General features: G+C 39.9%; 1 protein-coding gene across 1 annotated transcript in view; it reads right to left on the bottom strand.

Moving 5' to 3' along the window:
• TRMO (tRNA methyltransferase O) overlaps window positions 1–13,918 on the bottom strand; it is a 56,122-nt gene that overhangs the window by 20,268 nt on the left and 21,936 nt on the right. Inside the window, exons 3-4 of the mRNA XM_053700633.1 lie at window positions 13,622–13,779; window positions 9,191–9,769 (exon numbers count right to left, since the gene is read on the bottom strand). Of these exons, the coding sequence (XP_053556608.1) occupies window positions 9,191–9,769; window positions 13,622–13,779 (737 nt within the window). The remainder of the gene's footprint in view (window positions 1–9,190; window positions 9,770–13,621; window positions 13,780–13,918) is intronic.

Here is a 13,918-nt window from a genome sequence, read left to right as displayed (position 1 = left end):
CACTGCGCTATGGAAGGACGAGGAACAGAATGAAGTACTTGACAAGAGCTTAGTCAGAAAAATCCTCATTTCTAAGGAATCTATTATTGTTCCCAAGAAGGGAACTCTTGTTGACGGGGACAGAGAACTTTTTTCTTTGTTCACCTTCCATCCGTGAGATCTGAGAAAGGCTAGGACGATGTCCGTATGAGCCTTTGCTTTTGACAGGGACGACGCTTGAATCAGGATGTCGTCCAAGTAAGGTACTACTGCAATGCCCCTTGGTCTTAGAACCGCTAGAAGGGACCCTAGTACCTTTGTGAAAATCCTTGGAGCAGTGGCTAATCCAAATGGAAGTGCCACAAACTGGTAATGCTTGTCCAGAAAAGCGAACCTTAGGAACTGATGATGTTCCTTGTGGATAGGAATATGTAGGTACGCATCCTTTAAATCCACGGTAGTCATAAATTGATTTTCCTGGATAGTAGGTAGGATCGTTCGAATAGTTTCCATTTTGAACGATGGTACCCTGAGAAATTTGTTTAGGATCTTTAGATCCAAAATTGGTCTGAATGTTCCCTCTTTTTTGGGAACTATGAACAGATTGGAATAAAATCCCATTCCTTGTTCTCTTATTGGAACTGGATGTATCACTCCCATCTTTAACAGGTCTTCTACACAATGTAAGAATGCCTGTCTCTTTATTTGGTTTGAAGATAATTGAGACCTGTGGAACCTTCCCCTTGGGGGTAGTTCCTTGAATTCCAGGAGATAACCTTGAGAAACTATTTCTAGCGCCCAAGGATCCTGAACATCTCTTGCCCAAGCCTGAGCAAAGAGAGAATGTCTGCCCCCCACTAGATCCGGTCCCGGATCGGGGGCTATCCCTTCATGCTGTTTTGGTAGCAGTGGTAGGCTTCTTGGCCTGCTTACCCTTGTTCCAGCCTTGCATTGGTTTCCAGGCTGGTTTGGGTTGTGAAGTATTACCCTTTTGCTTAGAGGATACAGAATTAGAGACTGGTCCGTTTTCTGCGAAAGGGACGAAAATTAGGCTTATTATTAGCCTTAAAAGACCTATCCTGTGGGAGGGCGTGGCCCTTTCCCCCAGTGATGTCTGAAATAATCTCTTTCAAATCAGGTCCAAATAATGTTTTACCTTTGAAAGGAATGTTAAGCAATTTTGTCTTGGAAGACACATCCGCTGACCAAGACTTTAGCCAAAGCACTCTGCGCGCCACGACAGCAAACCCTGAATTTTTCGCCGCTAATCTAGCTAATTGCAAAGCGGCATCTAAAACAAAAGAGTTAGCCAATTTAAGTGCTTGAACTCTGTCCATAACCTCCTCATACGAAGATTCTTTACTGAGCGATTTTTCTAGTTCCTCGAACCAGAAACACGCTGCCGTAGTGACAGGAACAATGCATGAAATTGGTTGTAGAAGGTAACCTTGCTGTACAAAAATCTTTTTAAGCAAACCCTCTAATTTTTTATCCATAGGATCTTTGAAAGCACAACTATCTTCGATAGGAATAGTAGTGCGTTTGTTTAGAGTAGAAACCGCCCCCTCGACCTTGGGGACTGACTGCCATAAGTCCTTTCTGGGGTCGACTATAGGAAATAATTTCTTAAATATAGGGGGGGGGGAACAAAAGGTATGCCGGGCCTTTCCCACTCTTTATTTACTATGTCCGCCACCCGCTTGGGTATAGGAAAAGCGTAGGGGGGCACCGGAACCTCTAGGAACTTGTCCATCTTACATAATTTCTCTGGAATGACCAAATTGTCACAATCATCCAGAGTAGATAACACCTCCTTAAGCAGTGCGCAGAGATGTTCTAATTTAAATTTAAATGTCACAACATCAGGTTCAGCTTGATGAGAAATTTTTCCTGAATCTGAAATTTCTCCATCAGACAAAACCTCCCTCATGGCCCCTTGAGATTTGTGTGAGGGTATGTCAGAACAGTTATCATCAGCGTCCTCTTGCTCTTCAGTGTTTAAAACAGAGCAATCGCGCTTTCTCTGATAAGTAGGCATTTTGGATAAAAGATTTGCTATGGAGTTATCCATTACAGCCGTTAATTGTTGCATGGTAATAAGTATTGGCGCACTAGATGTACTAGGGGCCTCCTGTGTGGGCATAACTGGTGTAGACACAGTAGGGGATGATGTAGTATCATGTTTACTCCCCCTCATTTGAGGAATCATCTTGGGCAATATCATTATCTGTTGCATTACTGTCCTTACTTTGTTTGGACACTATGGCACAATTATCACATAAATTTAAATGGGGAGACACATTGGCTTTCATACATATAGAACATAGCTTATCTGATGGTACAGACATGTTAAACAGGCTTAAACTTGTCAACAAAGCACAAAAAACGTTTTAAAATAAAACCGTTACTGTCACTTTAAATTTCAAACTGAAAACACTTTATTACTGAATATGTGAAAAAGTATGAAGGAATTGTTCAAAATTCACCAAAATTTCACCACAGTGTCTTAAAGCATTAAAAGTATTGCACACCAAATTTCAGAGCTTTAACCCTTAAATTAACGGAACCGGAGCCGTTTTTACATTTAACCCCTATACAGTCCCAGAATGAGGCTCTGTCTATAACTAGAAAGGTCCCCATCTGAAAAAGGTGTCCAACACAGTGCCTGCCGTTTTTCTAAACGTTCCCCAAGATTATAATACCAATAATTAGTTAGAATCTGCATAATATGCCTAGTAAAGCAATTGTTTTAGCCCAGAAAAATGTCTACCAGTTTTTAAGCCCTTTTTGAAGCCCTTTATTCTTTTATGTTTAACTAAGAAAATGGCTTACCGGTCCCCATGAGGGGAAATGACAGCCTTCCAGCATTACATGGTCTTGTTAGAAATATGGCTAGTCATACCTTAAGCAGAAAAGACTGCTAACTGTTTCCCCCAACTGAAGTTACTTCATCTCAACAGTCCTGTGTGGAAACAGCAATCGATTTTAGTTACTGTCTGCTAAAATCATCTTCCTCTTACAAACAGAAATCTTCATCCTTTTCTGTTTCAGAGTAAATAGTACATACCAGCACTATTTTAAAATAACAAACACTTGATAGAAGAATAAAACTACATTTAAACACCAAAAAACTCTTAACCATCTCCGTGGAGATGTTGCCTGTGCAACGGCAAAGAGAATGACTGGGGTGGGCGGAGCCTAGGAGGGATCATGTGACCAGCTTTGCTGGGACTCTTTGCCATTTCCTGTTGGGGAAGAGAATATCCCACAAGTAAGGATGACGCCGTGGACCGGACACACCAATGTTGGAGAAATTTAATGTATGTCAAATGGGCATGTTGCCATGATATTTTTCTCTGAAGTTTTTATTTTTGTTTGCCATTTTACCTCAATAAAAATTATTTTAAAAAAATAAAAATAATAATATATATTTTTACAATGTATTTATAATTTTTTTTTTTTAACGTAGCCAAGGTATCCCCCATAGCCCCCCCCAGCCTACTCCGCCACCATTATACAACAAGGCTGAGCACTGCCTGTAAATTAGCAATCATTCTCTATCCATATCCATGTTACGCAATAAAGGAGAGGCTGTGAGCAGTTTAGCTGCCCTCCCATTGCGCAACATGGATATCTTGCAAATGAAGTGTATAAGCCGTGAGCACTAGCACCACCCAGTGGAGCTGCTTAAGCTCCTCACGGCCCATACGCTCCCTAAGGAGGCTTCTGTTCAATAGCCTCTGGATTCAGGAGCCAATCAGGGGTGGGTCTCAGTTAGTGACATCACGACTGAGACTCATCTTGTGGCGCCTCTGTGTGTTATTCTGGCGCGGGAAGGACTTGAGATGGTGTGACCTGTGCTGCAGTCTGACCAGTCTTGGTCTGGTCAAGAAGACTCAAGTGTGTGGACTCGGTCGACAGAGACTAATTAGAGCCAGCCAGAAAACACTAGTGCTGAGGGGAGGCGGCCGGCAGCTGACCAAATATTTTTAAGAAGACAGCTGGAGGATTAACTTAGTAAGGTAAGTACTGCTGCGGTAGCTTCTCACAGCTGTTTCTTCTATGTTCCTTGAGATGATCTACAAACCAGAGCGTTACTGGGGACCTCCCTTCTTCCCCAGGGGCCAATTCTCATACCCTGAATGTATATCCTGTTCTTAGAGATGCAATCATGTGTACACAGTCAGTGCCGGGTGCCACCATACATAGATGAAGTGTACACAGTGCTAGGTGGTGTATAGACTAGAGATGTAGTGCGGGGTGCTGTCTGTGTAGCGATGCAATGTACACTGGGGACTGGAGGTAGGAGACCACTATTTTATTGAGGCTGGCTGAGGCTCAGTTCTATATACAAGAACACAGCTTTTTGATTTATTTTTTTAAATGAAGGAGAAATGCCCGGGAAATAAAATGTGTACATTGCAGGATTCAGTCATTGTTTTTAAACACCGGCATTTGAGATCTTGTCCAGCAGCGCCACCTGCTGGGCGTGTGGTTTATTTTTAAAGAGCTAATTGTGTACTACACCCAGCAGGTGGCGCTGCTGGAGAAAATCTCAAATGCCGGTGTTTAAAAACACTTGCTGAATCTGCAATGTTCACATTTTATTTCACATGTATTTCTTAGTAGTAAATCTATTCATTTAATAAAAAGCTTTGTCTTTACATTTTTTGTATGATGATCTATATGGTCAGTCAGTGAATTTAAAATTAATTTATTAATAATCTTGTTTAAATTGTATTTTTGTCATTAATGCCTTAAAAACAAAATTACACAATACTGAGCCTTCCAGGGGGAACTTAATCTGATTCTTTGGGGTTACATTATTATTATTTTATTTATTAAAGGATTGTGCTAATGTCTCCCTATTCTAATTACACAAAATATTAGTGTTTATTTGTCCAACAGCGCCTCCTGCTGGGTGTAGTTTACACAATAAAATAATAATCATTTATAGACCCAAATAATCAGATTGAGTTCCCACTGGAAGGCTCAGTATTGTGTAATTTTGTTTTTAAGGAATAAGTGACAACAATACCACTTATACAAGATTATTAATTGTTATAGTTTTATATTTTAACTAAAAAAATGAAGAGAACTGCAATTGGAATTTGTGTACTGTAAACAAAATTAGAAAAAAAACAACCTTTGATTTAGAGTATTGGAGAGAGAAGTGTGCATGTAAGAGAGAGAAGTGTGTGTGTGTGTGTGTGTGTGTGTGAGAGTGAAGTGTGTGTGAGAGAGAGGTGTGTGTGTGTGAGAGCGAGAGGTGTGTGTGTGTGAGAGCGAGAGGTGTGTGTGTGTGAGAGACATGTGTGTGTGTGTGAGAGAGGTGCATGTGTGTGAGAGGTGTGTGTGTGAGAGAGAGGTGTGTGTGTGTGTGAGAGAGAGAGAGAGAGAGAGAGAGAGAGAGAGAGAGAGAGAGAGAGAGAGGTGTGTGTGTGAGAGAGAGAGAAAGAGAGAGGTGTGTGTGTGAGAGAGAGAAGTGTGTGTGAGTGTGAGAGAGATGTGTGTGTAGCTAAGTGTGTGTGTAGCTAAGTGTGTGTGTATGTGTGTGTGAGAGAGAGAAGTGTGTGTGAGAGAGAGACAGAGAGAGAAGTGTGTGTGAGAGAAGTGTGTGTGTGAGAGAGAGAGAGAGAGAGAGAGAGAGAGAGAGAGAGAGAGAGAGAGAGAGAGAGAGAGAGAGAAAGAGAGAGAGAGAGAGAGAAAAGTGTGTGTATGTGTGAGAGAGAGAGAGGTGTGTGTGTGTGTGTGTGAGAGAGAGAGAGAAGTGTGTGTGAGAGAGAGAAGTGTGTGTGAGAGAGAGATAGAGAGAAGTGTGTGTGTGAGAGAGAAGTGTGTGTGAGAGAGAGAAGTGTGTGTGAGAGAGAGAAGTGTGTGTGAGAGAGAGAGAAGTGTGTGTGAGAGAGAGAAGTGTGTGTGTGAGAGAGAGAAGTGTGTGTGTGAGAGAGAGCAGTGTGTGTGTGAGAGAGAGCAGTGTGAGAGAGAGAGAGAGAGAGAGCAGTGTGAGAGAGAGAGAGCAGTGTGAGAGAGAGAGAGAGAGAGCAGTGTGAGAGAGAGAGAGCAGTGTGAGAGAGAGAGAGAGCAGTGTGAGAGAGAGAGAGAGCAGTGTGAGAGAGAGAGAGAGAGCAGTGTGAGAGAGAGCAGTGTGAGAGAGAAAGAGCAGTGTGAGAGAGAGAGCAGTGTGAGAGAGAGAGAGCAGTGTGAGAGAGAGCAGTGTGAGAGAGAGAGAGCAGTGTGAGAGAGAGAGAGCAGTGTGAGAGAGAGAGAGAGAGAGAGAGAGAGAGAGAGAGAGAGAGAGCAGTGTGAGAGAGAGAGCAGTGTGAGAGAGAGAGCAGTGTGAGAGAGAGAGCAGTGTGAGAGAGAAGTGTGTGTGTCAGAGAGAGAGAGAGCAGTGTGAGAGAGAAGTGTGTGTCATAGAGAGAGAGAGAGAGAGAGAGAGAAGTGTGTGAGAGAGAGGTGTGTGAGAGAGAGAGAGAGAGAGAGAGAGAGAGAGAAAAGTGTGTGTGAGAGAGGTGTGAGAGAGAGAGAGAGAGAGAGAGAGAGAGAGAGAGGTGTGTGTGAGAGAGGTGTGTGTGAGAGAGGTGTGTGTGAGAGAGGTGAGAGAGGTGAGAGAGAGAGGTGAGAGAGAGAGAGCAGTGTGAGAGAGAGAGAGCAGTGTGAGAGAGAGAGAGAGAGAGAGAGAGAGCAGTGTGAGAGAGAGAGAGCAGTGTGAGAGAGAGAGAGAGAGAGCAGTGTGAGAGAGAGAGAGAGCAGTGTGAGAGAGAGAGAGAGCAGTGTGAGAGAGAGAGAGAGCAGTGTGAGAGAGAGCAGTGTGAGAGAGAAAGAGCAGTGTGAGAGAGAGAGCAGTGTGAGAGAGAGAGAGCAGTGTGAGAGAGAGCAGTGTGAGAGAGAGAGAGCAGTGTGAGAGAGAGAGAGAGAGAGAGAGAGAGAGAGAGAGAGAGAGAGAGAGAGAGAGAGAGAGAGAGAGAGAGAGAGAGAGCAGAGTGAGAGAGAGAGCAGTGTGAGAGAGAGAGCAGTGTGAGAGAGAGAGCAGTGTGAGAGAGAGAGCAGTGTGAGAGAGAGAGCAGTGTGAGAGAGAAGTGTGTGTGTCAGAGAGAGAGAGAGCAGTGTGAGAGAGAAGTGTGTGTCATAGAGAGAGAGAGAGAGAGAGAGAGAAGTGTGTGAGAGAGAGGTGTGTGAGAGAGAGAGAGAGAGAGAGAGAGAGAGAGAGAGAGAGAGAAAAGTGTGTGTGAGAGAGGTGTGAGAGAGAGAGAGAGAGAGAGAGAGAGAGAGAGAGAGAGAGAGAGAGAGGTGTGTGTGAGAGAGGTGTGTGTGAGAGAGGTGTGTGTGAGAGAGGTGAGAGAGAGAGGTGAGAGAGAGAGGTGAGAGAGAGAGAGAGAGAGAGAGAGATGATTTGGATTCATATATTTGCTTCTCGGGTGTATAATAGTCAGTGCCTCACTAGCCTCTGACCTCACTGCACGTCACTGCTTCACGGCACTACAGGGGTTAACTGGAGAATAGTCAGGCAAGCAGAGTTCAGCAACAGGAAGGCTATCCACAGTAACAGCAGTTCAGGGGTAAAAGCAGCAGAGAGTGGTCAGTGGAAGGCAGAGATCAATACCAGGCAGAAAGTCCAATCCTTCACATTACCAAGCGGTTTAGGCAGAGAGTAATCAGAGACAAGCAGAGTTCAGCAACAATAAGACAATTCAGTAGTTCAGGGGTTAAACAGCAGAGAGTGGTCAGTGGGAGGCAGAGGTCAATACCAGGCAGACAGTCCAATCCTTCACACTACCAAGCGGTTTAAGCAGAGAGTAATCAGAGACAAGCAAAGTTCAGCAAGGGTAAAACAATCCAGCAGTTCAGGGGTTAAGCATGAGCAAGGTCAAACGCAAGCAGAGTTCATCAACAGTAAGGCAATCAAGAGACAGCAATTCAAACAGCACCCAGGAATACAAATATAAACCTAAATTTGGGGAGGCAATGTAAATAAGTAAGGTAATTACATAGGTGTAGATTCTTGCCAAGGAGAAGAAAGCTGATCCGGACCGGCATCGGAAGGACCCGGCATGCGGCGATGACGTCATCACCGTGCGCCAGAAGGAACTGCCGCGTCCATGGCAATGGCCATGAACACAGGAAGACAGCCGACTGTGTCTGTGGCAATGGCCACAAGGAGACGGAGCGACAAGACAATAGTTCAAAAGGCGCCAGTGGCACCCGGGATTGTCTAGCACTGGACTATACTATCCCTTTAAGTATGTTTAAAACTTTTGCCGGGTTTAAAGGGACAGTCTACCATAGAATAGTTATTGTTTTAAAAGATAGATAATCCCTTTATTACCCATTCCCAAGTTTTGCATAACCAACACAGTTATATTAATATACTTTTTACCTCTGATTACCTTGTTTCTAGGAACCTTCTTCCAGCCCCCTGATCCCATGACTGTGACTGTTTTTTATCTATTGACTTACATTTAGCATTGTTTTGTGCTAAATCTTAAATAACCCCCTGTGCCTGAACACAGTGTTATCTATATGGCCCACATGTACTTTCTGTCTCTTTGTGTTGAAAAGAGATTTAAAAAGCATGTGATAAGAGGCAGCTCTCAAAGGCTTAGAAATTAGCATATGAGTCTGTCTAGGTTTAGTTTAAACTAAGAATACCAAGAGAAAAAAGCAAATTTGATGATAAAAGTAAATTGGAAAGTTGATTAAAATTAAAAGTCCTATCTGAATAATGAAAGTTTAATTTATACTAGACTGTCCCTTTAAACCCAGTTCCAGTGCAGTGATGTACTATTGATTCCTAGCTAAACACATCTGGTGAGCCAATGACAAGAGGTATATGTGTGTAAGCCAATTGTACTAGAGACAGTAAGTCTTTTACATTGCACCTATGTTAAACACTCTGAAATACCTATCTGGAGGTTTGTTAACATACGTGGTATTGATTATTTAAAGCTATATTCATCCCTATTGGAGAGGCTGGATACAGTCAACAGGGTACACATTAACATATGTATAGGGACATTGTATCATGTACAGCTTTTGGGGTCTGCAGGAGAGTCAGAATAAATATCTATAAAGAATTGGTTAAAATCCGTTTGATTTACATCCATATGATAAAGCTATATACACTGTATATTCTACTGTATACCAAAATGGAAGCTGGACAAAAAAAAAAAAAAACACTTTAAAAAAAATCACTTAATTAAAACTGTACCTGAATCACACTGTGCTTTAAATTGTTTTAGTTCCATTTCTGAGTGGGGAGTGAACCTCACTTTTAACGAGGACACGGGGGCATCTCTCACCCACGATGGAACAAAACTTCCACCGGTGTAATCAATTCTTAAGTCATCACCTTTTACACTTGTGGCCTCTTGAATGGCAGACTTGAAGCTTGCAAAGTCACTTGAAGAATCATTTAGCAAGGAATACTGGTTTTCTGAAATGCTGGCAGTTGGATCATCAATCAAACCCATTCTTTTCTCTTTGTCGTCCTGTGTTTCTCCACGAATGCCTGATGTACTTACAACTGCAGATGATGCTTCATCTATGTTAAACATGTTTTCATTGGATGGCTGGTATGCTATTGTTTGCACCTGTTCTGACTTCTCATCTTTCTCAGCCTTTACAAGATCAGGGTCATTGTACCTCATGTGTTGTCTCTCTTTTTCCTGGTGCTCTTCTACACAGAAAGGTGAAGGTTGTGGTGAGTCGTACTCAGCAATATAAGGCTTTATGTCAAGAACTGGAGTACCATGTATGATATCAATTCCAGATAAATAAATTGTTCCACCTAAAAACATATATATACACAAATATTTTAATGAGATTTCAATTTTTATCTGCTTGTAGAGAAAAAAGAAATACAACAAATGCCAACTTTACATTAGGTAATATATAGGGTCTGATGAGTAAAAACTCACTAGCATGAAGAGAATTCACACAAAACATGTGGGAGCATTTTTTTTATCATTATATATATGTGTGTGTGTGTGTGTGTGTGTGTGTGTGTATGTGTGCGTGTGTGTATGTGTGTGTGTGTGTGTGTGTGTATGTGTGCGTGTGCGTGTGTGTGTGTGTGTGTGTGTGTGCGTGTGTGTGTCTCCTTCACATCCAGAACATGCATAGCTAGATAAACAGCTCTCAAACTACAATTCTCTCCTGGGCTATCTGAACATGCAAAATGCAAAAGGGAAAGTCAGCGCTAAGTTTAAAATTACCATAAAATGCCACTCCAAATCCACTTCCCTTCAAATGAAAACACTAGAACATATTGTACAGAAAATAGGAGGGCGCTAGAAAGCTAATAGTAAAACACACATTTATTCATAGACACAGCAAAATATTGATATTTGAAAAGGGGATGTCTCCCCTATAAAAGAAATAAATAGTAACGTATCACATGTGAAATAGACAAAAAAAGAAAAAAAAGAGGCCTTCCTATACCACCATTAAATATCTATGCATAAAAAGTCTCGATTTAGAAAGTTCAAGCAAATAGTCTGTACAATGTGAACATGTATAAGGCTTTTAGTAATTTTCCTTTTAAGAATGACTTCAAATACATCAGTAGTCTGTTAGTATGGTTTGTAGATCAACAGTGTATCTATGAAATCACAGTTTATAGTATACAGTTCTTTTCCTGCTATTTGCCAAAGCTTGATGTTTTATTCATTAAAAACACACATTTAGAACTATGTACACTTAAAGGGACAGTAAACTCAAAATTAAAGTTTCATGTTCCAGACAGAAGATGTAATTTTAAACAACATTCTAATTTACTTCTATTATATTTGCTTTGTTCTCTTGGTGTACTTTGTTAAAGAACCATTATAGTTGAAAAATGATTTGCTCTATGCGACTAGCACTGCTGATTAGATCAGTGTCAGTTTTCACTCGAGACCAGCAGTACACTGCGTGTCCCATACAGTACTTCTACTACATGTTTTACCTCTTTGGAGCGGTTGAACACATGCAACATGTCATTTGAAGACCCTTTAATGCTATTAAATAAGAGCATGTAATTATTTGACTACAAATTGCCTTTAAAGAGTTCCCCTAAATAGTCTAAGGAGCAGCAGTGCACTACTGCCTACTGCCAATGATATATTCAGAATAAATGGAGACACCACAAGCAAAAACAGCCATATCAAATGCCATAATAATGGTAAAGAAGCTATCTGTAAACAATGTAATACATTTCAGCAGGCAAAATTGATAATTGGGAACAAAGTAAAGAGGATAACATTATACTGTAAACTGTCTTTCATTTTTTGAACATTATGGAATAAAAGCGCACCTTCAATGGAATTGTTTACATTCAGCAAGTGGTTATCAATAATAGATTCCCAGTTTTGCCTTTTGCTACAGCAGTGAGCTTTTTTCCAGGTAGCAGCATTTGGACCCTGTAGCAACCAAATAGGTTGTTTATGTACAGTCTCTCTGTCTATAACTATACTGTAATTATATGAAGTAGAACACTTGGTTACCATCTGTAAATATAATACTTTTAGAGGATCTGCTCAGGTAAGCAGATTTAGTAAAGGTTACTATTATCTACTTAACCTTTACTAGAATTCAAACTGATGAAAGGTGAAAAAAACAATATTGCCACCTGTACATTAGTAAACAACCCAATTCATTGCAATATCTTTCTGGTGTAGGAATTAATGAGACATGTACACCAGAGACAGAATGAAAAATATTCCATAAAGAGTGAGGAGTGGGACAAGGAACATTAGCATCAGCTGCATGGTAGAAGACACAAAAACATAGATGAAGTCAGCTTTACGCATTCTTGTAATATTCAACACTCGCAAAAGACATAACATGTTTCACACCAAAAGGTTTCCTGATCCTTTCACAGACGCAGACAGTGTCATTCATGATAACAATTTGTACTAAGATCGTTGCAGTGCTGTCTAAAATGATCAATAATAAAACAAGAAAATGTTTGTGCACTTTTGAGGGGGAAAAATTTACTTTTAGGAAGAAAATGAATTCTAACAATTTAAAAAGCATTTTTTTCTTAGCGGTTATAGTTCCTTCCAACCTAGAAACATGTATTGTCATAAACGAGAAAGTGATTTTCTTAATTTTTAGGACATACAATGAAAAAAGAATTGTAATTGATGGATATTACAAAAACTAATATAATAAAAAAAAAAGTAATGTTCATGACAGAATAAGTTCTCACTTAAAGGGACACTGAACCCAATTCTTTTTCTTTTGTGATTCAGATAGAGCATGCAATTGTAGGCAACTTTCTAATTTACTCCTATTATCAATTTTTCTTCGTTCACTTGCTATCTTTATTTGAAAAAAAAAAAGGCATCAAAGCTTCTTTTTTTGTTCAGTACTCTGAACAGCACTTTTTTATTGGTGGATGAATGTATCCACCAATCAGCAAGAATAACCCAGGTTATTCACCGAAAATGGTCCTGCATCTAAACTTACATTCTTGCGTTTCAAATAAATATACCAAGAGAATGAAGAAAATGTGATAATAGGTAGTGATGCACCGAAATGGAAATGCTGGACCGAAACCGAATCCGAAAATCCGGGATGCACTTGGCCGAAAACCGAAACTGATACAGAAAATGTATTTTTTCAAATTATTTTCAAATATTTTTGGGGGTTTTTTTTTTTTTGCATAATTCAATAAAAAAAAGCCCACACTTTTATTGAAAGTAACACACTGAAATTGGACAAAAATATCTTAAAATAATAATATGCTACACAATAATTTTACCAAGAAAAAAAAAAACAGGCAAAAAATGCCATTTTCGGTGACCAAAATTTTGGTGCATCCCTACTTAAAACAATTATAAATATCAATATACTGTATTATTCTTCATTTAGTTCTATGTAACAGAATCATATTTAAGTTGGTTTTTTTTTTACCAATTATCCAAATAAAGTATAGTCCTAGAAAACGCATTATATGCAGAACAGTAAGTCAAGTAATAAACTTAAACAGCAGCTCTAGGCTAGCATCAAATTTGAAACATGCTACACAATAATTTTACCGAAAATAACAGGCAAAATAACCGAAAACCAAAATAGCCAAAAATGCCATTTTCGGCCGAAACTTTCTGCGGCCGAAATTTCGGTGCATCCCTAATAATAGGAGTAAATTAGAAAGTTGCTTACAATTGCATGCTCTATCTGAATCCCGAAAGAAAAAATTTGGGTTCAGTGTCCCTTTAAATGCAAAAAAGGGAAATTCACGTTATTCTGCACTTAGTAAGCAGCATGTAGAAGCAGGAAAAAAACAACTCAGGTTATTAAAACCAAAAATGTTGTATTTATAAGCAAGATACACAAACAACTACAACCTTTTTTTGCAAGATTTTGGTCACTAGCCTGTGAATTTCAACATAAGAGACGTAGGTCATACCTCCCAACATTTCAAAATTCAAAAGAGGGAAAATGATAAAAGTCAATCTTTATTTTGTATCTGCTTTAAATTGGCCCTTAGCAGTTTATCATCGTTTACCATTACTTTAATGTTATTACCTATGTAACATTTTTTAGGATAGCTATAATTCTATGAGAAACGTATGCACATTCCAGTTTCAACTAAAATTAAATAGCACTGACAATCACAGGCAATTACATATAAGAAATAATAATAAAACACTACCTTCAACTTTTTCCAGTCTTGCTAAAGTCAATCCTATTGCATTGGGGCGATGAGGACTTCTTGTGGAAAATACCCCTGTTTTTGCTCCATTCAGCCTTGGTGGTTGGACTTTTGCTTTACAGCTCAAACGACCATTTTTATGAAAAACAAATAAAATCCTAGAAAAGCAGACATACAAGGTTTACTTCATCTGAAAAAAATTATGCTTCATAAATCTGTTAGAGCCACCCTCTGAGAAATGCTGCTGTTGATGCGCAAACAGAAAACAAACTGTTCAACAGATGACTGAATTCCCCA

This window comes from Bombina bombina, chromosome 2 (assembly GCF_027579735.1).
Source record: "Bombina bombina isolate aBomBom1 chromosome 2, aBomBom1.pri, whole genome shotgun sequence".
Classification (NCBI taxonomy): Eukaryota; Metazoa; Chordata; class Amphibia; order Anura; family Bombinatoridae; genus Bombina; species Bombina bombina.
Note: the sequence above shows the minus strand (reverse complement) of the source record. Positions and strands in the feature narration are given on the sequence as shown.